A 25,790-nucleotide genomic window follows, 5' to 3' on the forward strand; every position below is an offset into this window, starting at 1 on the left:
CATTCAAAATCAGACACATAACACTGGTGCAGTGCCTTTACTAAATGTAGGCCAAAGTCTGCTATTTACAGTACCAGTACAGGGGTTTTAAAATTTAAGGTTTGTCTGAACCCAGCAAACCAGAATTTTAATGGGTCTGCTCATCACTATTTATAAGTTTTCTTCTGCTGGTTACAAAATATCTAGGAATTTAACTCCTTAGCGCTCTGTGTCCGATATGTCGGGCGCTGAATGCAGGGACTTATCACTCAGCATCCAATATTTTGGATGCAAGCACTTCCTGTTCTCTGAGGTCACCCTGTCTCACGACAGGGTGACTAGCCAGTTTCAGCGATGGACATTGCAGGACCAGTCAACTTGGTCCTGTGACGTCTTGCAATCCCCACCGGCCCCTAAACCTTGTCACCCTGTCGTGAGACAAGGTTTAGGGGCCGGTGGGGATTGCAAGACGTCACAGGACCAATTTGACTGGTCCTGCAATGTCCATCGCTGAAACTGGCTAGTCAGTGCAGACTAGCCAGTTGTAGTGATCTCAGTCATGACATATTGTAAGTCAGGACAGATCCTGTCCTGTAGGTACTGTTGCACAATCACTATTACACCCCCTATCGGACGTTTTTCCTTGCGTTATGCCCCCCCCCCCAGCTGCACATAATAATAATAATAATAATAATTCTTTATTTATATAGCGCACACAGATAGCGCACAACCTAACAGTATGTTTTGAAGTGTGGGAGGAAACCGGAGTACCCGGAGGAAACCCACGCAAACACAGAGAGAACATACAAACTCTTTGCAGATGTGGACCTGGGTGGGATTCGAACCCAGGACCCCAGTGCTGCAAGGCAGAAGTGCTACTCACTCAGCCACTGTTCTGCCCTACACTATAAGTGATAGGAGTAGTGGTGTGCTGTGTATGTAGTAGTGCATGTCTTGTGTGGAGGTGGTAGTGGTGCACGCAATTTGAGAACTTGCTACTAAAACTATAAACCTTCCAAAATTCGTATAAGCAAACATAAAAAGAATTATGGAAATGGAAAGAACACAAATGGCAAAAGTTTTTTCTACAAAGAAAAAATTGTGGTATGACTTTTTGTCAAAAAGACTAGAAAACTTTTTCACATTTTACCCAAAAAGTAGAATTTTTACGCCAAGTAAAATTTTACTATAGACATCAAAAACATCTCAAAATCAGTTTGATAAGTTAGTGTTAAAAAGTTATAACGACTTGAAGAAACACTGGTCAGATTTAAAAATGTGCAAACTAGCTGCGTCCTTAAGGGGTTAAAGGGAACACCTATAGATGAATATGGAAATACTTCAAGTAAAAAAAAAATAGAGGCTGTGAGTTCAGAAAGTTCATTCCAGGATTGCTGTGGGAAATGTAAAACTGTTTGCAACAAAAAAATAAGTTTCTGACGGTCTTTAAAATAATGAAAGCCAAAAATAAGAAAACTTGACTGAGAATATAACTACAGAAGACAGCAGGAGGCTTGGATATGTGCTAGCGCCAGATGATATAAAGTGAGGTCTTTCATCGGATATTTACTACTTATCTGCGTCCATGGAAATGACACCCAGCAGCACCAAACTGCGATCCTCCATATGGCACTGCTGTTCTTTGTGGGGCTTCAGATATCACTATAATATATCACTGGGAGTCCTGTTCCCGATACTGGGGTCGATTTGTGAAATCCATCCAGGAGAGGTCTATTATTCATGGACTAAAAACTGTCCCTGAATAGCAGAAAGCTGAGTGGTGTGCTCAGCGCACTATGACCGGGTGCCATAGATCTCTATGAGGGCCATGATCTGGCCGCAAATTATTTCTCCAGATCAAGGCCCCACTACGGTCATGTGTGCATGAGGCCTTAGCTTGATATCTGCTGTTTGTGAGATATTGGAAGGTGTTCTTAGAGCTAAGGCAGTGCAGAGCCGGCAATGGCACATGACATAGGTCAAGTGATGGCTGACCTGTGACAAGGGGCAGGGCCCCTCTCCTGAGAGTGCAGTGCCCTTCCCTGACAGAGGTAAGATGGGCACTGTTCACGCCGGGACTCTTGGCAGGAAAGTTGCTCTGTCTCCAGATGCTGTCTGCTTGCTGCACCGGCTTCACTTTCAGTCAGCGTCGGCATCCAGAGGCGGGGAAACTCCTGCTGAAAGTGTGGCGGCCGTCTTACCTCTATTAATGAAGGCAGACTGCTGGACCAAGGTCCAATCCAGTGACTACAGGGGGTCAGAGTCATCTCGGGCAATACGGGGGGAAAGAACCATTTGTAATTAGGAATACAAATATCACAAAATTTATGGATTTTTCTAAAAGTGACTCAGCACCCGAATTATGTTCATGTGTTTTTTTTTTTTAATTTTGACACATAGGGGCAGATTTACTTACCCGGTCCAGTTGCGATCCAGCGGCGCGTTCTCCGACGCTGATTCGGGTTCTGCTGGGATTCACTAAGGTCGTGTGCCCGATGTCCACTAGGTGTCGCTGCTGCACTGAAGTCCACCGGAGTTCACCTCCTGCGTCTCGGTGTATGTGAGTGCTATTTTTGCGACACAATTTTTTAAAAAAATTCTGCGGCTTTTCCAAATCCGTAGGGTTTTCCAGCAGCCACGCCCCGTGATTTCTGTCGCGTGAAAGCCGGCGCCGATGCGCCACAATCCGATCGCGTGCGTCAAAATCCCGGGGCAATTCAGCGCAAATTGGAAAAATTCGGGTAACCCGATGAAAATGCGCGATTTGGACCCTTAGTAAATGAGCCCCATAGGCTGTGTAAATCCAACATGACTATTGTCCAAATGGAGCTAAGTTCAGATCTAGATGCCAAATAAATACATTTTGCCAAAGTTTTAGATACCGTGCCACTCGAGCATCTAGTTTATGGTTACAGATTCAAGGACTATTGAATAATATATGGGTAATAGAAAACTGAAACATGGTAAGTTTTTCTTTTTACGCAGCAGATTTTTGTTTTGTGTGTCAGTTTTTCATCTGCATCTTTCATCAGTCTTTAATGTGTTTTATTTTATTAAAAAAAATTTGGGTCAATGGGTTTTTATGTGTCCTCATAGACATGAACAGAGGTAAAACTTCTAGTTGCCCATGGAAACCAACCAGAGCTCAGCTTCAAAATAATAAACAGCTGTGGGAAAATGAAAGCTGAGCTCTGATTGGTTGTTTTTGTCAACTAGAACAGTTCTGCTCTCAGACACTTCTGATAAATCTCACTCAGTGACTATAATGGGTCAGTACGAGTCCTGTCCTTCGTAAAAGGCTTGTGTGAGAGGGATGTAAGGATTATATACATATACTATAGTCTAACAACACATCTTGGTTTATTATCTTCATTATTTCAGGTAAAATTGGTCAGCCAAAAAACTTCTCAATGCATGAATGACCTAACCCTAAGGCTACATTCACACGGACGTATGATTTCTCCAGTCCCGTATATACAGGCCGTATATACGTGACGTTTTTCATCCGTATGCAGCACGTATGTAACCCATATTTTATACGTCCCCATAGACTTCTAGGGCATACGGAACTGAAATACAGGAGAAAATAGGACATGCTCTATATTTTTATACGGCCAGTATGAGGTACAGTACGGAACGGAGTTAAACGAAACCTACCACTTGAAGTGGCAGGTATAAGAAGGAACTACCGAGCACCAGCTCAGGGTGAGCTGGTGCCGGAGCTTATTTTTGTTAGTGTTTTAAATCGCTGTATTGCGGTTTATAACACTTTTTAAACAATTATGGCCGAAACTGCTTTGGCGCAGGGAGGTACGCACTCGGCGCTTACCATGCGTGCAGCTCTCCTTCACTTCCTATGTGGTCGCCCGCATGGTAAGCCCCGAGCGCGTACCTCCCTGCGCCGAAGCAGTTTCGGCCATAAAGTTTAAATTGTTTTAAACCGCGATACAGCGATTTAAAACACTAACAACAATAAGCTCCGGCACCAGTTCCTTCTTATACCTGCCACTTCAAGTGGTAGGTTTCCTTTAACAACGGCAATATAAATGGTCAGATGTATTGTCCATTGAAATGAATGTGGGCGTATGTAATATGTAAAAAAACGGTACGGTACGGATACAGCCGTTTTCATACGTCTGTGTGAATGTAGCCTAAGGCTGCATTCACACTGCCGTTACCCACCATAGCGGGCAGCGGCAGCGCACGGAGAGAGGAGGAGGAAGTGAGCGCAACTCATCCCCGCCCCTCCCCTCTCCATAGAAAGTTATGGAGTACGGCGCCGTACTACGGAGACATGTCCTATCTTTTTCCAGTGTCGTGTGCCCATTGCCCTCTATGGGGGACGTATATCGGCCGTATATACGCCCCCCATACGGCAGTGTGAATGTAGCCTAAGGGTGAACCCGTTTTTGATCCGGTTTTAAGCAGTCCGTCCAAAAACGCATGCGTTAAAAAACGCATCCGTTTTTGACCAGTTTTAATTAAGATAATTGGTAAAACCTGTCAAAAATGGATGTGTTTTCAAAAAAACGCATGCATTTTTCAACGGTCTGCTTAAAAACGGACCAAAAACGGGTTCATAACACCATGTGTGTTTTCACCCTTACATTCACACAAACATAGCCTGACATTTTCTTACCTGTCCGAGCTAACGTTGTAGCAGAGGATCCGGGGTGCCTCCTCCCCTCTCCATAAAAGATTGCCGGTTATACATCCCCACAACATTCGTGTGAATGTAGCTTAACAGCCCAGATTGCTATGTTTTTGCTTCACCTATTTAAAAATGTATATTTTCACACAACGGGTCGTGTGTTGCTGGAGGCCCGTCTGACACGGGAGGCCCGCTGCACCGATGTCATAGAAAGTAATCGCAAAGACGGGCAGGAACAGGACCTACTCTATATTTTGTGGTTCGGGGAGTTTGCACGTTCACAGTGTGATGACCGAGCCCAATAGAAAACAGTAGGGACGTTCACGTGAGGCCTTACCCATTTTAGGCTGAGAGGTTTTTTTAGCTTCATCTTCCAGTCAGCCACTAAATCTCCAGAGATTAACCCTTTACAGAAGCCTGTGCTATTTTACTGTACTTTATGTGATTAATCTCAAGAGACTAATCCTCTGCGCCCTCTCTCCTCCTAAAAAGAGAGCGTGTCCTCTGCTTCAACTAGGATTTACTGGAGGGAATGACCTCAATTAGTGATTGGAGTAACCCTGAGTGACCTCGCCAGGAGTTCACTAGATAATGGAAGGGTAAGGCTTATTGAAAGGTGTTGCTGGCCTTGTGGAGATTTAGATGCAGACTGTGAAATGCAGCTTTGGATGTAACCGGAGAAGATTGTTACTTCATAGCAAAGTGACACAAACATGCAATACATAGTGTAATAGAGAATGAAGGCATCCACATATTTTGGTATTTTAAATAGTATTTAATTTTCTTTTTTTAAATAGCACAAAATACAAAAGAACAAGTGTTGTACCACATTCTGCATCACCAGAACAAGTAAGTAGCAGTCATAGAAAGAGAGGCCTGGTCATCCTACACCATGGCACAACACGGGCATCAGAGATGCCAGCCCTATATTCTGTCCCACTTATTCCTCTTGTTTGTTGGCAGCATTTGTCATTATGTATGAGAAAGGTTGCAATCATTTACCATATTTTTTGGACTATAAGGCGCACAAAAAATCCTTTGATTTTCTCTGAAATCCTTTGGTTTTCTCCGCCTTATAATCCAGTGCGCCTTATATATAAACTGTACTTACAGACAACAGCTGCCTTGAACTGTGCACAGGTCTGCCACCTGCTGGTCATTCATCCTTATAATCAGGTGCGCCTTATAATCCGGTGCGCCTTATATATGAACCTAGATGTTTTAGCAGGCATTTATTGATGATGCGCCTCATAATCCAGTGCGCATTATAGTCCGAAAAATACTGTAGCCATCTAGGAGGGCTTTTCCTGGGATGAGTAAAGACATGCTATGGGGGCAAATATGACAAACATTTCCTATATTGGAAAGGATTTTACCCCTTCATGGGAATCTTTATATTTCTGTCTCATTCTTAGTTCTAATCCTTAGTTCTAGCTTTTTTATCTAACAATCCATTTACTAATCAAAATAGACAAATGAACAGATCTGTAGGATGATCGAAGCATAAAATCAAACTTAGCTGATATGTTGCTAACGTTTTCTGTGATTTGGTTATGCATTGCTGTAAATGGGATTTGCAGAAATCACATACAGGTATTTGTAAATTCTTGCAAATTTGTTAATTCACCCTAATATTTCCAATAAGAAAGCTAGTGGGTACAAAACATGTTGACTATAAAGTCTTTTAGTGGTACTTAAAGGGGTTGTCCGACATTAATGAAAACTTTACTGGGGGGAAAGGGGGCTGTAGATCCAACACTAGGGGCTCTGTAACTCCTTAGCATATTTTGATTTTAGAAGAAAGGAGGCCATGGATAACAAATATAAGAAGGTTACCACAGTCAGGGCCCTGGATCTGAGTAAGTGTCCCTGCTCGATTTTGATGGTATATTTTCTTTAAAGGAATTGTCCGAAATTAATAAAAACTTTACTGTTGGGCTGGGGATGGCTGTTAAAAAAAAATAAACCTATACTTACATCCATCGGTGCTCCCGGTGTCTCATGCCCCTGTCCGTTATTGGGCACAGCACCACCCCTCAGACAACTTTCGGCGGCCTGGCACATTCACCCATCTCCTGTCCCAGCGGCATAGGGGCAGTTGGGCATGCAGCACGGGACACCGAGAGTCCCGAGGGAGGTAAGTATAGGTTTATTTTTTATTAGCATATTTTTAATAGTTCATTTTAGAAGGAGGCCATGGATAACAAATATATGAATACGGTACCACAGTCACGGTGCCGACATCTGACTAAGTGTCCCTGGTTTATCATGCTTGACTTTGATGGTAGATTTTCTTTAAATGTGCGATACTTCAAAAATAAAGCCTTATGCAAACTAATTTCCATTTCCATTCTAGGAGCTGGAAAATGAACTATATAGGGCCATATTGTATACCTTTCATTAAATATAGAATACAACATTGTGGCAAGCTCCATCTGAAGCTATAAGAGAAATCCATGTTCCCAGGAAATAGTGGAGACAGCAAACAGTGGCACATGTAGTACCTCTGGCTTCACAGTACAGAGTCGATTGAAGCACTGAAAAGTCAGGGGTGTAGGATTCATTCATAGGCTTAGTTCGATAGGGCAACTGGGGCATGTGACCCAGGTGCTCCTGGTCAGGAAACGCTAAAAAGCTACTATTATAAAGTATGATAAAAAGTATGGGTAGTGAACTGCACTTATGCCCTGGAGCTACAAACTCTGGTTGCCCATGAGCGAGTTCTGTCCAATAAAAAAAACATGCGCTGGATGGATTCCTGGACCGAACCTTGTATCGCTGGACTAAACTCAGCATGTCTTTTCAGTCCTAGAGCGTTTTTCTCTGCCTAAACACACTCGTGGGCAGCCAGCCTTAAGATGTTCATTTAGAATTTAGGAATGATTCCATAGTGGATACAGTGGTGCCCATATATAGGTGCCCTAACATCAAAGGACCTAAAATCTTTTTTAGGTTGAAAATTCCAATTTTTTTAACATGCTGTATCAACTAAGTACTAAGTAAAATGCAATGTTTTGGGCAAAAGGGTCAATGCACCTATTCATTTGGAATAATCATTTAAAGCGTACCTGTCACCAGGAATGTCATTTTTGGCTGGTAAAAGATTCCAATAACCTATGCTGTGCTGATTTTGCCTTTGTCAGCATTCTGAATCATTTCAGTAGTTTATAAGTTTAATTCACATTACTTGCTTCCTTGCCAATGATGTGTGATGAGTCCTGGAAGGGGGGCAGCTCCAGCCTGTGTGAGTCTCCTCCACAGCTATCCAGCTCCTTCCCCACTCCTCACTTCCTGTCATGTGAATTAAGCAGGCAGGGAAGGGAGGGGGATGGTGTATACGAGACAGACATACAGGCACCACAGGCTGCAGCTGCTCCAACCCTGGGACTCACCACATGCTGCCGGCAGGGAGCCAGGTAATGTGAATAAAACTTATTAAACTACTGACAAAGGCATTTCAATTCAGTATAGCACAGACTAATGGAAACCTGTAATACGCTAAAAATGACATTTTTGGTGACCGGTTGACACAAATAATGAAATGGCAGAACTCCATGTTTCTTGTCTGTATTTGTACTGGAAGAATTAAACCTGTGGTTGGAATGTTTTTTTTTTGTGGGCAATTTCTATAGATCCAACATGTCTAATGTCTATAATCTGTATTTATGTTGAAGTATAAGTTTTGAGACATTGTCTTGATGATTTGTACAAATCAGTTTATTATTGTTGTCAAAGGTGATCAGTGCATGACTGTAACGTATAGCTGATTTGTGATGTATAATCGCACTTTTATAACACCTGCAAATCCTGCCCTGTGTGCATGTCTTAGGACCTGAATGCTTACAATGCAATCTGCTGGTATAATTAAAGGGGCGTTCCCATCTTATCCTTAGGATAGACTCAGGTTTCACCTCCTGGATCTACATCTATCCTGCAAGTGAATAGGAAATTGTAGCACATGTATAAGTCTCTCTGGTCACTTATACATGAATCCAAAAAAATAGCGGAGCAGACTAGTATATTATATAGGTGGTTTGGACGGTAGCCACCTAATCCATCCACCAAGTTTTATACTGAAAAGGACCTTCACCCATGAAATCCTTATCTCCTGCTCTCAATACACATGTACTCAAGTGCCATTTCAGGACCTTTGAAGGTCTTCCAAAAGTCCTTATACCGCAGATTGAAAGCAGACAGAAGGGACACATCCTCCATTCCCCAAGAAGCTGATTCTAGTACCATGTGTAGGAAGTGACTCCAGACTTGTAGGGGCTATAATATCCATACAGCCCAGGGCCCATGGCCACTTCTGGAACAGACGACCTCTCTCCCATTTCTTGCGGCTGTGACTAGATGAGGGTCACGGAGGTAAAACCCTACAGGAATTTATGGCATACTCTCTGGATATTGTTACAATCATATAGATGTTCCCCTTTAGGCCAGAGTCAGGCTGGGATGTGCAACTATAACAAAGCTACAAAATGCATCTATATTTTGCTCATCTGAAAACATGCTTAGGCTCTTTTTCTTGACAACTTTTATCCCACGTGTGGCACATTTGGTGCATACAATTCTGAAAAATCTCAGCCCGGTTTGCACACATTTGCAAAAATTCTGCCAAGTGTGAATATATCCCAATATTCTCATCCTGTGTTCCCTGGTCCCTTGTTACAGTGGTCTTTTATAGCAATAAAAAAATAGATGACGGGAATAATACTAAGTATTCCAGACATAGGGTATGATGGGAGACTTCCAGGGAAACAGGCAGTGGTCTCCACCTTTTGGTAGTGACTGATAGGTTTATCCCTGAGCAGAACCTGTCAGAGTTCAGTCTTTGGCTGTACGTTCCTTGAATTTCAGGTCAGTAAAGAAATAAATAGAGGCCAAAGAGGAAGCAGGAGCTCAATCTCCCTACTCCCTGAGGCAGCGTTTGGTGGTAATATTCAAGTTACCATCTCGTCTTCAGCCCTGTGCAAGTCGGCCTTTGTAAGACAATTTGTTTTCAGTCCTCAGAGTTGCAGCCAGCTTCTCCCTCTGGCCCCTGTGGGTTGGTATATACATACATATATATATATGTATTGGCACAGTTAGCGGGCCAAGAGTTCCAGTCCGCTGTTGCAGCCTCACTCCAAAACTTTACCTTCTTCCTCTCTTTCATGGTGACTACGCTTAAAGAATCCCAGCTGGAGGGAGAGAAAGGAACAAGAAAGATAAACATGATACAAGATACAAGATATACATGATACAAGATAAACATGATACAAGATATACATGATACAAGATAAACATGATACAAGATAAACATGATACAAGATAAACATGATACAAGATATACATGATACAAGATATACATGGTCAATGTGCCATCTTATCCAATTTATTCAAGAGAAATTAGTTAGGTTAGGACCATTGAACTGACAGAAAACCATTATGCAGCTTGGGTTTAGAGTCTCAAACCTATGACACTTACCACTTCTGGTTGCTGAAGATAAGAGAAAGTTGTCAGTGGTCCACTCACCTGATCCCCTTAAGCCCTTGCAGCATGATGAAGCCGGGGCCAGTACACGGGGCATGCTCCCATTGTCCAGAGTATGTATGGGGGGGGGGGGGATGCTGGGGCTACCAATCTATATACTGCAGACTGGGTATGTGTGCTAGGGCTACCTATCCATATACTGGGGACATGTGCTGGGGCTAACTATATACTTGGGACGTGTGCTGGGGCTAACTTTATACTTGGGACTTGTGCTGGGGCTAACTATATACTTGGGACGTGTGCTGGGGCTAACTATATACCGGGACGTGTGCTGGGGCTAACCATATACCGGGACGTGTGCTGGAGCTACCTATCTATAAACGGGGGATATGTGCTGGAGTTACCTATACATATACTGGGGACATGTGCTGGGGCTAACTATATACTTGGGACGTGTGCTGGGGCTAACTATATACTTGGGACGTGTGCTGGGGCTAACTATATACTTGGGACGTGTGCTGGGGCTAACTATATACTGGGGACGTGTGCTGGGGCTAACTATCTATACACGGGGGATGCGTGCTGGGGCTGCTTATCTATATTCTGGGGATGTGTGCTGGGGCTACCAATGTATATACTGGGGACGTGTGCTGGAGATACCTATCTATATACTGGGGATATGTTCTGGGACTATCTATATACTGGGGACATGTGCTGGGGCTAACTATATATGGAGGATATGTGCTGGGGCCAGGGGTGTCGCTAGGTCAAAAGATCCAAGGCTTGTGTCCCGGATCTTTTGGCTTGAGCCCCGGGTCAGCAGGACATCTGCCCAGGTATCCTCCCCTCTCTCCTCACGGATCTTTTGGGTGGAGCCCTGAATCTCCCCGGGTCAGCAGGACATCTGCCCCGCTGCCTGGGCATCCTCCCCCCTCTCCTCACAGTCTGTGTCCACAGATCGTGATGAGAACATGTACTCACTGCTTTCCCCAGCGTGAGCTGCAGCCTCTGGGAGAATAAGACTCCTGGAGGCTGAAGGACCTGTGATGATGTCATGGTCACATGCCCTGCCGGGAAAGCAGTGCACAGAGCTGCATCTGTGCAGCTGCATCTGTGAGGTGAGGGGGGCATGATATAAGGGAAGGGAAGGGGGAGAACATGGGGGGCTGTGTGTGGGACATTACTGGGGGGCTGTGTGCGACATTACTGGGGGGCTGTGTGAGGCACAATACTTAATGGGGGGCTATGTGAGGACATTACTTACTGGGGGGGTTGTGTGGGCACATTACTTACTGGGGGGATGTGTGTGGGCACATTACTTACTGGGGGGATGTGTGTGGGCACATTACTTACTGGGGGGATGTGTGTGGGCACATTACTTACTGGGGGGATGTGTGTGGGCACATTACTTACTGGGGGGGATGTGTGTGGGCACATTACTTACTGGGGGGCTGTGTGAGGACATAACTTACTGGGGGGACTGTGTGGGCACATTACTTACTGGGGGGCTGTGTGAGGACATTACTTACTGGGGGGCAGTGTGGGCACACTACTTACTGGGGGGATGTGTGGGGGACATTACTTACTGGGGGGCTGTGTGGGGGACATTACTAGGGGGTTTTGAGAGGACATTACTTACGGGGGGGGGCTGAGTGAGGATATTACTTACTGGGGGGCAGTGTGGGCATATTACTTACTGGGGGGCTGTGTCAGGACATTACTTACTGGGGGTCAGTGTGGGCACATCACTTACTGGGGGGCTGTGTGGACACAGTACTTACTGGGGGGCTGTGTGGACACAGTATTTACTCGGGGGCTGTGTGTGAGGACATTACTTACTGGGGGGCTGTGTGAGGACATTACTTACTGGGGGGGTGGTGTGGGCACATTACTTACTGGGGGATGTGTGTGGGCACATTACTTACTGGGGGGCTGTGTGGACACAGTACTTACTGGGGGGGGATGTGTGAGGACATTACTTACTGGGGGGGGGGCTGTGTGGGCACATTACTCACTGGGGGGGGCTGTGTGGGCACATTACTCACTGGTGGGGGGGGCTGTGTGAGGACATTACTTACTGGGGAGATGTGTGTGGGCACATTACTTACTGGGGTGCTGTGTGGGCACATTACTTACTGGGGGGGGCTGTGTGGGCACATTACTTACTGGGGGGGAAAGTATTTAATAGAGGGGCACGGTATTTATCTATAGTGGGACTGCATGTATTCATTCATTATGGGGGTATTGTATACATGTAATTTAGAAGGTTCTATACATGTGTAGAATCATTTGGTATATATGTATATAGGGACCGGGGATTGGTCCTGGTGTTGTGTTTCTGTATGAAGATCGGTTATAATACTGGACTTATGTATTGGACTCCATACTGGTGCTGTATTTGTGTAGTAAGCTTTGTTCTGGTGAAGTATATATACCAGTATAATCGTTATTATAATAATTCATGATAATTAATAATTTTTAATTAAAGGGGGGGGGGGGACACTGCATATATTAGAATTAATTTTTAGGTGAGCCACGTGTAAGCTAACTTAGTGGGATAGTGCTGCATACACTATAATCCATACATAAATGTGTCCCTAATATTTTTCATTTGGTAGGGGGGCTGTTTATGCTAAAAATCTGGCAGTTGGAAATATTTTATGAAGAGTAAGAGGGGACATTTTTTTAGAATGGCCCTGGAACAACAAAGTATCTAGAAACTGCCCTGCATAGAGAGATAACAGTTCTTACAGGGACTGAGCTGCTGTTTTGCCGTCAGATAGGGATTCCCTGCATCGTATTTCTGTATGATGCAAGGACTCCCGTGGGATAGAACCAGTATACTGGACACGTTTGAAAATGACCTGAGAAGAGTCATCTTTTCCCTGAGTTGAGTCAAGTTTGAGACTCCAGGGGGAGCATCAGTTCAGACTCTGAAGACGTCCTTAGGTGTTTGTAATTTGTCTGGTCACAGAGGATCATGGCTTTTAGATGGTAACAGCCAGGGATGTATACCCAGCACCCTGCTACTGATCCTCTTTTCTTAAATTCAATTAGATTTTTTACCTTAGAAGTATACAGGCACCGCTAATCTTATTATATGGGATGTGGGCAATATCATAAGGTTACTGCAACATCAATGGCTTTTTTTTTGCTGGAGTCTGGCTGAAAAAAGATTAGGTGATGTCCGGAAGTGAACATTGAATATTTTATACCCTGTATTCTGGAGAATGGAGAGCACCTAAAGGAAATTCAGCACAAGGCAACATCCAACCTAAGGCCATGGATGTGTTAAAAAAAATGTAATTACAGGCAGTCCCCGGGTTACATACAAGATAGGGTCTGGAGGTTTGTTCTTAAGTTGAATTTGTATGTAAGTCGAAACTGTATATTTTATAATGGAAGTTCTAGACAATTTTTTTTCTTTTGCCCCAGTGACAATTGGAGTTTCAAAATTTTTGATGTAATTGGACCAAGAATTATCAATAAAGCCTCATTACAGACACCTTACAGCTGATCATTGCAGTCTGGGACTATAGTAAAGCATCCAGAGAGCTTCACCAGAGGTCACAGTGGGCAGAGGGGTCCGTCTGTAACTATGGGTTGTCTGTAAGTCGGGTGTCCTTAAGTAGGGGACCGCCTGTAGTTGTATTTCCTCCCTTAATGGCGACTGGAGTCTTAATGTACACGAATAAGCATTAACAAATTAGGTCTTGGCTACGACATCATAGAGAATAACCAGATGTTTTCCATACCAGGCTCACTTACCTTCCACAAAGCCAGGACCAGGAGTGCCAGTAGCAGAAGCCCACCTATTGTACTGCTGATAATAACCCATATAGGAACCTCCCATTCCTCCTGCTTGGAAATCTCAAAAGCGATCTAAAAAAAAAAGAGAAATACACTGAAGACAATGTTACATAATAAACTGTACAGGCAGTCCCTAATTTAAGGACACCTGACTTACAGATGACCCCTAGTTAGAGACGAACCCCTCTACCCACTGTGACCTCTGGTGAAGCTCTCTGGATGCTTTACTATAGTCCCAGATTGTAATAATCAGCTGTAATATGCCTGTAATGAAGCTTTATTGATGATCCTTGGTCCCATTACAGCAAAAACAATTGAAAATCCAATTGTTACTGGGGCAAAAAATTTTTTGTGTGGATCGACAATTATAAAATATACCTGTTCTGACTTACATTTAATATCAACTTAAGAACAAACCTAAAGAACGGATCATCTATAACCGGGGGACTGCCTGTACAGCAAAAAAACCCAAAACATTAACAATTTACTGTACTTTACGGTAGGAGGCAGCACAACCCTAGATTTTGGAGTCTCTTTCCAACCAGTTTCCAACCAGTTTATATTTTTCACAATAACTGGTATAGCTTCAGAAAATTTGGAAACACTGAACAATACGGACCATTTTGCTGAATAGTACAGGGATTCACAGACAGTTGGCAATGCTGGTATATATATATATAGTGTTCAGTGCTAATATGTTGCAGTCAGGTTCTCATTACAGTGTAAGAAATGCAAAAAATAAAATGTTGAACCCTTACCTGGCGACTAGGTTCGTCCTCTCGAAAAATAAAAGGACTCTGAAATTTTCGCTGTAAGGACGCAAAACTAACCAGACTGACGTGACGGAAATTCATCTGCATAAGGAGGTAAAGTAACATTCGGCGTTTGTTTCTCTATATATTGTCTATGATCCTATTGTATCACCCCTGCCCCTCGAGCAGTGGGATCTTACCACTTGGAAAGATCTTCTCCAGAGATATCCGTGAAGAGTGAGCGTCCCCTCCTGATTGGAGGCAAGACTCATGGCGCACTCAATGGACACCACGTCGGTGTTTGAGTGATTCTGGAAGAGACACAAATTCGGTGATTAGATGATGTTGAGATCTTGACCTGCAATTAATGGCTCTGACATATGACAATGTACAAGTGTAAGTATACAATGGTATACATCACACCATATATATACTTTGGGATATTCATTTTTCTTACTGCAGTGACTCACTCTAGAGAGAAAGTATAGAAAACTAATAGAAAACTGTGATTTATGGATATGCTAGATGTATTTTCTATATGCACAGGGCCGGATTAAGGTTGGTGGGGGCCCCTGGGTGTAAAATCTGGAGGGGGCCACCATTGAATGTGGTCCAGACAGGGAACAGCAATCGCTATATGCTACTCCCCTTTAATCACTATATACAGCGCCCAGTATTCACTATATACAGCCACAAGTAATCACTATATACAGCTGCCCCCGCCAATCACTGTATACAGACTCCACTAATCAATATATACAGCCCACAGTAATCACTATATACAGCCCCTACCAATAACTATATACAGCTCCCAGCAATAACTGTATACAGCCTCCCTATAATCACTATATACAGCCCCCAGCAATAACTATATACAGGCCCCTATAATAACTATATACAGCCCCCCTATAATAACTATATACAGCCCCCCTATAATAACTATATACAGCCCCCAGCAATAACTATATACAGCCACCTATAATAACTATATACAGCCTCCTATAATAACTATATACAGCCCCCCTATAATAACTGTATACAGTTCCCTTTAATAACTATATACACCCCCTATAATAACTATACAAAGCCCCATATTATAACTATATACATCCTCCCTAGTAACTATATGCAGTCCCTCTATAATAACTAACTATATACAGACTCATATTATAACTATATGCAATCCCCCTATAATGACTATATACAGTCCTAGGTTAAATAATAAAATTGTACTCACCTTCCATCAGTCCCACGATGCGCTCCAACCTCCTTCCCTTCCCTCACGGTGTCAGGAGAGTGGATATTGAAGGTGTACCAAGATGGTCGGCGCCATTTTTGTATACATCCGAACGTCAATGCAGAGCAGGGAATTTATTGTTCCTTCGCTCTGCCATAGACCGAATACTCTGTGGGCAATTTGGGTGGTCACAATTGCCCACATTTGGTGGAGGCCCCTTTAAGGGCAAAGTGGTGGGAGTCCCAGGGCGCGTACCCCGGACACCCCCCTATAATACAGCCATGTATATGCAGAAAGTAGAACAAAGTGTGAAGTACTGGTCCAGATATTACCAGCTGGGGAATGTGAGTGAGGTCCTCTTCAGAAGGCTTCCTTCTGTAATCTGTGCTGTTACCCCAGACATCACAGTTTTCATTCCCCTATAGCAGAAAACATGGCAGTATATTATGTACAGATACATGGATGTGTTCTCTAATGGATCTTCTTATATTAAGAAGCATTACTGTACCTGGTCGTTCACTAGTTCTTGTAGGAGAAGCAAACGGTTTCCACCACGTGTAGCAACTGGGATTGTGATCTTAATGCTGACATCCTCTGGAAAGAAGCCAAGGTTTTGGATCTATAAGACATAAACCATGGGTTTAGAATAGTGATTTCTGGGAAAAGAATCAGTATAACTTATATTTTATTCATTTATATCTATACTTTCTGGGCTCATGACTACTTAGGCGTTCAATGGGCAGGGGTGCTCAGATATAGACAAGTGTTTATAAAGGGATAGAAGATTAGGACTGCCCACAGCAGTGTCAAGAGACTTCCATTCATTTAAGTCTAGCTACAATCCTGGAATAGCGATGCATTATTTCCCATTCCTACTGTTCTCAACATTGCTCCTCTAGGAGCAATACATAACACTTTTTGCCGCTTTGTATGGTCAAAATGGCTGGTAGGCTCTCCTTATAGAAGTATCTTTTAATTTCTGCATCCTTCTCCAATGCAGATACATTAAGTGCAGGGTGTAAGAGACACATACTGTCCTCCATTACAGCTAATTACTTTCTCTGATCAGACACCACCTTGACTGTTCTCTTACTCTGTTCTCTGCTAGCAACACTATGATGCCTCAGTGCGGCATCACATGGGCAGCTAGAGACAGTAGCATCTCAGTCTGTAGGACAGACAGGGCAATTAACCTTCACTCTAAATATAATAACTAAATACAATAATACCAAAATGTACACAACCTATGCAGATTTTATCTTTTACCTTAAAGGTGCTGTTGAATGGAGGTCCAATTGCATTGTATCTGTCGGCTGAGCCTCGGGAGGTAATCTCATACTGGTCCATGCTGGAATATCTGAGGGAGAAATTTGAGAAAAGTTGTAAGGGTGCGTCACTTACCCATAAAAAAGGGAATCATAACAGAAGGTCTTAAAAGGAACCTATAACTAGCTCCCCCGCTAGATTACTAACTCCCTCTAGTAGGGTACAAAATACCATTTCTACAATTCATGTGAAAACTTACCTTTTTACCCATAAAAAAACTCCTCCAAAGTCATGTGAAAATGAGCAAAGAACAGGCTGAGAGGCTGGAAGTGGAGTGACATTTTACACACCTATATTGTGGGTCCGATAGAATTTCGGGGGTTATTTATCAGGGCTTCTGGACCAGAACAATGGAGTAGAAACCCTGAAAGCCCTAAAGTTCCTTTTGGAGCACTTGCTGTCTAATCCTCTTGATGTATCAGGCTGGGCTATATCCGACGCCCAATAAATAACCCCCCTCATCTTTAACCCCTTAGTGATCAAACTGCCATATGTCACTAAAATTATCCCATCACAACACTAACTACGACAGGTTTAAATGGCAGCACCTGATCTAGTAAAGGGATCAGAAAGCAAATGGGATTGTTGCCATCATTCTGTTTTTTATTATAAACATGTGTCCCAATAAAAGGGTCCTTCCTATACATCAAGTTTCTGCACACTGGATTCTGTGTGACTGTAATCTGACTAGGAGCTCTCCAGTTTCCCCCCACACATGTGCCAGTCTGAATTGTGTGCAGGCAGTAAAAGAGAATGTCCTAATGTGACAAGTGTGTGACACAGACAGACACGTCACCCCTATTGGCACAGGAGTACAGCAACTAGCATTTCTGCGCACAGCATGTGCCAAGTGTATTTGGGGGTCGCCCAAAGATTTTGGAATTTCTATTTCTCTACATAATAATGGCAAACTTATGTAACAATCAAACTGTATAAGGACCACTTTACCAGGAGGTATGTCAACACCCTATTCATAGCTCCCAACTGTCCCAGACTTGGCGGGACAGTCCCGGTTTTCTAAGGCAGTGTCCCGATGTCTCGGGCAGTTGGGAGAATATCCTAGTGTGTCCCATAATGTCCCGCCTCCTGGTCACCACCCCAACACAATAGAGTGCAGAGCCGAGACTAGGAGGCAGGATAAGCTCCTGCTTCTCTGTACATCCCCCTCTGCTCTATAGCAGAGATAGATGTGCGGATGTAGCTCCTAACCTGGCTGGCCCCACCCCTCCTCTGTCATCTTAGAGCCTGGTGAGCAAGGAAGCAGGACTGCAGGGGAACAAGGCAAAGGTCACAGTATGAGGGGACACAGTGTGAGGGGAGGGGGCCACAGTATAAGAGAGGACAGGGGGCCACAGTATGAGGGTAGGGAGCCACAATATGAGGTAGGGGGCCACAGTATGAGAAAGGACAGGGGGCCACAGTATGAGGGTAGGGAGCCACAATATGAGGTAGGGGGCCACAGTATGAGAAAGGACAGGGAGCCACAGTATGAAAGTAGGGAAGGAATCTTGGGCATTATAAGTTTGGGGGGGATAAATAAAAGCGGGGGGACAAGTAAAGGGAGAATAAATTTAAAGAGAGAGGTTTATATGGTGCTGAGTTGCATTAGGAGGTATTATATGGTCCATAGGGGTATGTATGACTGAATATAAAAAGTACCTGGTAAATAGGAGATCAGATTCATACTTCAAGTTGAAGTCCAATAGAACTTCATTATCAGAAATTGTGCCTTCTAGTTCTTCACTGTCACTAAAAGGACACAATAATGTAATAATGTAATATAACGGTGGGCTCTGTATAAATGATAAAAAACTCATACAATATACATATGTACAGTATAAAGTGCACAAATCACAAATAATCCACATGCAATATTAACATTACTGAACAATAAACAGATCATTTCTGAAAATACAATTTACAGAATATTGAATTATAAAAAATATAAAAACTGAATTAGATGATCCTAGGGATAGATCTTACAGGATAATAATAATAATAACTTATTTTATAGTGATAAATGTCCTTTTAAAAAAAAATCTTGCATTAATGACACCTGCTAAATGCCTAATTATTAAATATTCTTATTATCATAACTGAGTCTCCTTCAGACCACGTCTTCTCTGTGCATATTTTAATGCCGGACTTGTTTGTCATCCTCCCCCCAGTATAGTTCCTCAATGTTCTGCAGTTATCTTTTTGCTCTACTATACTAATATATATGAGAAATACAGCCCAATCTTTGCAAATATGTTTTCCAGGATAGGACACGGCTGCAAGGAGCCTTTAATTGGCAACATCTCCGTAACGCTTAGTCGCTGACCCTAGTCAAAAGCTTCTCACTCCGAACCAGTTACTTACACTGTACTGAAGAGACGCAACAACATTGAAACAGGACTGTCTACAGTTGGGAATCTGTTCCTTCTGGAATAGATATACTGGTTTGGCTTTTATCCTGCATCATATCATTGAGCTTCCGGAAAGTCATGCTTGATGGTAAGGTAGCTGCTGTACAAGGCAGCCAAAAATGAGGCATGGTATCCTTGCCCCATTCTTTGTGTGTTACTATACTATACTAATATATATATATATATATATATATATATATATATATATATATATATATATATATATATATATATATATATGAGAAATACAGCCCAAAGACAACTGCAGAATATCGAGGAACCATACTGGAAGCATCAATTGCTTGTGGAGCATATCCTGTGAGCCATCAATGGCTATAATTATCCACATGACTACAAGGCGGCCTTAATTCGCAACTTCTCCGTAAGGAGAACTCTTACTTCTTGACCCCTATCAAAAATATTCCTGAGTTATTATCTATTTTGAAAGAAGTTGGAATTACAAAATGAATTCCTCTTCTACTTACAGACATATAACTTACCTGCTTGCTAGGAGATGTATTTGCAGAGATGGCAGAAAAACATATTTGCTGAATTCAAAGTCAAGTCGGAACGCCACCTATTAGAAATGTATACAATGGCATCAGACAGATTGGCAGCCAGCCTGACACATTCTGTACACCTCCTGAGCCAGGGCTTAGTTCTTGTCAAAATTCCATTTTTTTTATTTTCCCATCTGGGCATAAAGGTTTTTGGAGGACAGTTTTCCAGCCTTAGTTGCCGTTAAAGGTAGAGTTTAGGACAAAAGTTATAGTGGTATATCACAAAGAGGAGAGGGCAGAGTTCTCTTTACTAATGGAGACAGCCAAGTCCTTTTACACTACAAGAACCCTGTGTATCGAGTGTCTTGTACCTCTTATTTTATAGGCATGAAGAAGCACTATTATATGTTTGGGCTTTGAATTAAAAGATGGCACTAATCCAAAGAAAGTGAAAGTCAATAGCATTTCTGAAAAATATTGGGAGATATTTAGTGCCATGGTTATTTATAATGTAATGAGATTATGAACTCAAGAGCTATTCCATCTTGTCTACATACATGAATCTACATATTGGGGCACATTTACTTACCCCGTCCCCGAGGTGGGTTGTCCGACGTGGATGAAGTCTGCTGCTATTCAACAAGATTGTGCGCCTGAGATCCTACATGTGTTGCTTTCCCACTCAGGTCCGCCGAAGTTCACCTTCTTCTTCCTGGTGTATGTGAGTGCATGTCTTGCGACACAATTGGAATTTTAAATCCCGCGCTGTCCGATGGCCACACCCCCTGATTTGTGTCGCATGAAAGTTGACGCGATTGCGCCAAAATCTGATGTGTGTGCCAAAAATGCGGTGCAAAACGGAAATAGTTGGGAAACCTGGCGGAAATGCGGTCCGCGGACCCTTAGTAAATGTGCCCCATTATCTAAAAATCCAGTCAGGGGTGAACCCAAACTATGTGCTGCCTGTGATGAGCTATAGAATGCCCCTCTGCCCCATCAAGTAGCAATATATCAGGCTATTTTTTGAGTAAGTGGGTTCTCCAAGAAGTGTCTCACTTCCATGCTGATATAATTTGTGAAGAGACACTATTTTTAAGTGACAGGTCCTGCTTTGTAGCAGATAACTGCCAGAGGTAAGAGGCTCAACCCGCCTCCCTGCTGGTGCACCCCTGAATCCAGTCTTACCAGCTCACTCTAATAAATGTGACTGTAGTACAGAAGTTACCAGCTTGGGTTAATTGAAATTGTACATGGAAAACAAAGTCTTATTCTTCCTTCTACTACAAGAAAGTATTTTATTGTAGGAAGAGTCAGACCCATGTCGAGGTCAGTAAATACTGTTTGCCGGACATATCAGCTTACAATCTTCTTATACTTTTACCTACCTTTGCTTTGGCTCTGAAAAATGGGAAGCTGACATTGCAGATCTTGCTGTGAGGCATACGTTCATCATTTTTGCATTCAATCTTAATGTCTGTGTCTTCCTGTGGGATAAACATATGCAGTTCCCTGGATCAGAGGAGCATTGGACATTGGACATTTGTGAACATTTGAATATTTCCCCGATGTGAACTCAGTACTTGCATTAATCTATAGTTTTTTTTTGTTATATACATTCTTTTTATTATTACTGCATCGGTATAGACCTGTAGAAACTGTTACTGAACACTGAGAGACATTTCTGACTGTGTATCTCTAACTAAAGAGTAGACAGTCTTTTTCCAGCTTTAGTAGAGGTTGTTTTGCAGAAGTAAAACAGACTTGTTTGGCAGACAAATAAACCGTCTGACCTTCAGAATGACAGGTGCTGTCTGGAAAGTTGTTTACACTTTAGAACCTTTGCCATAGAATATTATGGGAACTCAATGTAAGTCTATGGGAGAATGGTTTGTCATTGTTTTTGAGCTGGAATACAACCACTCCTCCCCTGGTAGAAGGTATGTATGAGGAGGACAGTCCCAGTCCCTGGTGTCTTACAGTCAGGGAACATAGCATTGTGGAGAAGGCTGCCAGTCTACCTGAGCAACCACAAGAAGAAACTGAGACAGGGATACTTTGCCATAGACCATTCACTGCAGACCCTGACTCTCTAGCCTTATTTACCATTGGTTTGACCAAGCCTTACCACCCCTTCTGGAGAACAGTAAAATGTGGTGGCACCTCGAAGGTGCCTAGAGGACCCAGCATAGCATTGGGGCCACTACTATCCCCAGCACTGCAGATACAATGATTTTCCTTTCCATTGTACATATGTGTAAGAGAAATATGTTAAAGGTTTATGTTTATTGGAAGGCTATGACAAATATTGTACACTAGCAACTGTCCTTTATAGAGCTTATAAAAAATATAGCACATGATGTAGGGTTTTTAGCAGTGGTTCCTTTATAGAATAGTGTATACAAAAAAAAGACAGATACCCCATCATATAATGCTAATGATACCATCTGTTTTCACCCGTTTGATCAAACATTGTATTAATACCCATACCATATAGTAAGCTGCTACATTAAAGCCATAAATAGTCTAACAAATAATATGCTACACAGTGGTTAGTTAGCAGTACTACACAATGTTGAATACTATTATAGAGTGCTCAAATAATAATAAAATACAGTGAAGAAATAACAGCTGTATATGTAAAGTAGTCAAGTACTGTGTAATAATATAATACTGATAATAATTTAAGATAATTGTTGGGTCACCCACTTGTTTCATCCTCTGTGATCAAACACCCTTAGGCTCTAAGCACACAACCACATAGAGGGCCATGATCTGACCACACAAATTGCAGATAGAACATGGACCTCATAGAGGTTTACGACAACCAGTCACAGTACGCTGAGCACATGGTGTCTCACCACACTGTGACAGAAGCGGACGGTCCTTCCCCACCGGCCGTGTGCTTTGGCAAACGGTCATGTGAATAAAAGGGGTATTTTCATCTGATCATTCACACTTAATTAAATTCATCTGCCATTTAAATACATTTCTTCAATTGGATGTAATTTAAAAAATTGTCCCTGCGTGAAGATGATTTCCCATAAATGTAGGTATCTAGTCCCTTAGAAACAAATGTCCTTGGGTATGACCACTGCTGCTGTAGGGATTGCACAAAGAAATAAATAGTTTTTACATATGAAATGGCCAGAAGTTACTACATGCCCTGCAGCCGTCCTGTGGTAATGAACGCTGAATTTAGGTGGTCAGGCAGGGCTCAATAGACAAATAGACAAATGTCAAACCACTGCTGCCAGGGTTCAGGGGTGGCCGTATCCAAGGACAGTTGTAGTGTTTCTAAGGGACAAGTCTAAAAGACATACTGGTAGGTTGATTAGATTGTGAGCCCCATTGGGGACAGGGACTGATTTGACATGCTCTGTGCAGCGCTGCAGAATCTGTGTGCGCTATATAAATAAAGGAATTAATTATTAACATGGATACATTTATGGGAAATTATTTTCACACAGGAACTTTTAAAGTAACATGCAATTAAAGAAATGTTTATATATGGTAGATGAATGCAATTTAATATTAATGCCCAGATGAGAATACCTCTTTAAGCCTTAAGCTGGATTCCAGTCAAGACAGACAGCTCTCCATAGGAAGCAACTGTGTCACAGTACGGTGAGAAACTGTTTGACTGAGTGTCAGAGACCACTATGGGGGCCATGGTCTGGCCTCAATTTCTGTGGCCAAAGCACAGCCCTCAGTATGGTTGTGTGCATGGAGCTTAATGGTTGTGTGCATGGAGCTTGAAAGGGACCCTGTTCTTGTGATTGATGGGGATACAACTGGTCGACCTTTCGTTATAAGCAAGTTATTGCCTATGCTTTAGATAAACGCTTAGATCTAAACGCTTCTATAAAATGGCATCAGGATTTTACAAGGAAGTATGCAAATTAGTAGCTACCTCAAAAACAATGTACAACCAATTTTAAAGCCGTGACACAACTAGGAATATTAGTCACGTCAGAATGTCTTCCAAAAGGAAGAGACACAATTGATAGTTGTTTTGGGGTTTGGTTGGCTGTTGGAGAAGCCTTCGAGTTTTTGGGAGCTTACCGGGTAGTCAGCCATAGCGGCACTAGAGAGAACATTCTCTTCCATCTGGAGAAGAGATAGTTTTCATGGAAGCACAATCTGCAAGACTCCATACACCAGCTTATACATAAGCCTCCAAAATTCTGGTTGCTCACCTTGGTAATAAGACTGGCAAACTGCAGGTTTTGGGAGTAGGTAATGTTGAGGACAGTGCTGTATGCGTTCTCGCCACGATTCTCTAATGTGACTTCCAGGGCCACCCGTCTTCTGTTTCCTTCAATGATGAAGACGGAGTTGTCGAAAGAACGAGTAAAGGTGGCACAATCTGAAGGCGATCTTCTAAGAGAGCGCTGGCAGAACTCCCTGAACATGAGAACAACAACATGTCACAAATACGACAACTCAATAAACCCCTGATAGAGCAGTCCTTGGACCGAGCACCCAGATTAGCATGACCTAATGTGTCCTAATGTGTGCGACTTCATTACTGCAACACTCAGTCTGCTCTCCATTCATGTCTTAATGTTTGTTTTCTGCATTTAAGGAGAACAGAATGTGCCCTATTTCCAATTTCCAGGCTCTTAATATTTGGAAAATACCATTCTTGGAAGAGAACACGTGGCCTGAGTTATGATGCTATTGGAAGCTGAGTATTTGTAAAAAGTCTAGAATAGGATCACATTTAGGTAAATTAGAATTTATGGACTAAGAACTGTCTACTATCAATTACGTCCTAAGTGCCTCAGAATATGGATGACAATTCAGGCAACTGACCTGGAATCTGTAGACGCGGAGCAAAGCACACAAACTTTATTTCATAATCTTTCAGCATGCCCTGAAGCCCCGTGAAGTAGATGTATTTAGTAGTCTACACTTCGAAAGCCAAATTTATCAGCTTTGAGCAAGTTTTATCTCTGCGCTATAATTTGTACCAGCTTTTAGGGTAAATTATACCACATTTTCTGGATCACAGCTAGTCCTACCCCTCAATAAACCCTGTCCAGGAAGTCACAGAAGTGCCAAAAGTTTTGTGCAAATATGACTATTTGCAACTTTTTTTCGTGCCAGTAAATATTTATAAATCGTGATAAATAACAATCACTCTAATAAATGGAAAAAACTTGGATCCTTATAAGCAGCCCACTTTTATCATTGCTATGAATCCTACTCTATTAACAGCAGAGACCAAGAGAGTATATACTTTATAATCACCCCTAAAGTTATAGTTACCCCTTTAATGGATGAGATGCTTCATATACTGTATATACATTTGGCCCTTTTATTATTAAAGCCTGTTTAGTCATCATTGAGCCCTCTTGCGAGTTAATGTGAGGACTGCAGACCCAGACAGAGGACTCACATTACAGTATAATGTACCGTAGTCAGTGGATCGTGTGCTACTGTGTCTTTTTGTTAGCGTGACCAAGAACTGATGGAAAAGTTTACATTAGAGAAACATGTGTTCTCAATAAATCCCCACCTCATTATGTGAATAACTCAAACAATCTGGATTAGTTGATCCAATGAAGAAAGTAGAAAACTGTATTTTATAATTCAAAACAAAATGTATCTATGTAATAAAACAGCAATAGGGCGCAATAACTAACTAA

General features: G+C 42.4%; 1 protein-coding gene and 1 long non-coding RNA gene across 3 annotated transcripts in view; one reads left to right on the forward strand and one right to left on the reverse strand.

Annotated features, from left to right (window-relative positions):
- The first annotated feature begins 3,262 nt into the window (after nucleotides 1–3,262).
- LOC140127720 (uncharacterized) overlaps nucleotides 3,263–25,790 on the forward strand; it is a 45,605-nt gene continuing 23,077 nt past the window's right edge. The window contains exons 1-2 of the long non-coding RNA XR_011855054.1: nucleotides 3,263–3,360; nucleotides 5,428–5,479. This is a non-coding gene — a long non-coding RNA (uncharacterized lncRNA). The remainder of the gene's footprint in view (nucleotides 3,361–5,427; nucleotides 5,480–25,790) is intronic.
- The window catches only part of ITGA11 (integrin subunit alpha 11), a 73,868-nt gene continuing 53,498 nt past the window's right edge, over nucleotides 5,421–25,790 (reverse strand). For both annotated transcript variants that reach the window (XM_072148727.1, XM_072148728.1), the window contains 11 exons: nucleotides 24,336–24,543; nucleotides 21,525–21,623; nucleotides 20,140–20,216; nucleotides 18,891–18,980; nucleotides 17,172–17,262; nucleotides 16,414–16,524; nucleotides 16,238–16,324; nucleotides 14,869–14,979; nucleotides 14,675–14,770; nucleotides 13,875–13,988; nucleotides 5,421–9,813 (listed from right to left, as the gene is read on the reverse strand). In XM_072148727.1, the coding sequence (XP_072004828.1) occupies nucleotides 9,754–9,813; nucleotides 13,875–13,988; nucleotides 14,675–14,770; nucleotides 14,869–14,979; nucleotides 16,238–16,324; nucleotides 16,414–16,524; nucleotides 17,172–17,262; nucleotides 18,891–18,980; nucleotides 20,140–20,216; nucleotides 21,525–21,623; nucleotides 24,336–24,543 (1,144 nt within the window). In that variant the 3' untranslated portion in view covers nucleotides 5,421–9,753. The remainder of the gene's footprint in view (nucleotides 9,814–13,874; nucleotides 13,989–14,674; nucleotides 14,771–14,868; nucleotides 14,980–16,237; nucleotides 16,325–16,413; nucleotides 16,525–17,171; nucleotides 17,263–18,890; nucleotides 18,981–20,139; nucleotides 20,217–21,524; nucleotides 21,624–24,335; nucleotides 24,544–25,790) is intronic.

Source organism: Engystomops pustulosus, chromosome 4 (assembly GCF_040894005.1).
Source record: "Engystomops pustulosus chromosome 4, aEngPut4.maternal, whole genome shotgun sequence".
Classification (NCBI taxonomy): Eukaryota; Metazoa; Chordata; class Amphibia; order Anura; family Leptodactylidae; genus Engystomops; species Engystomops pustulosus.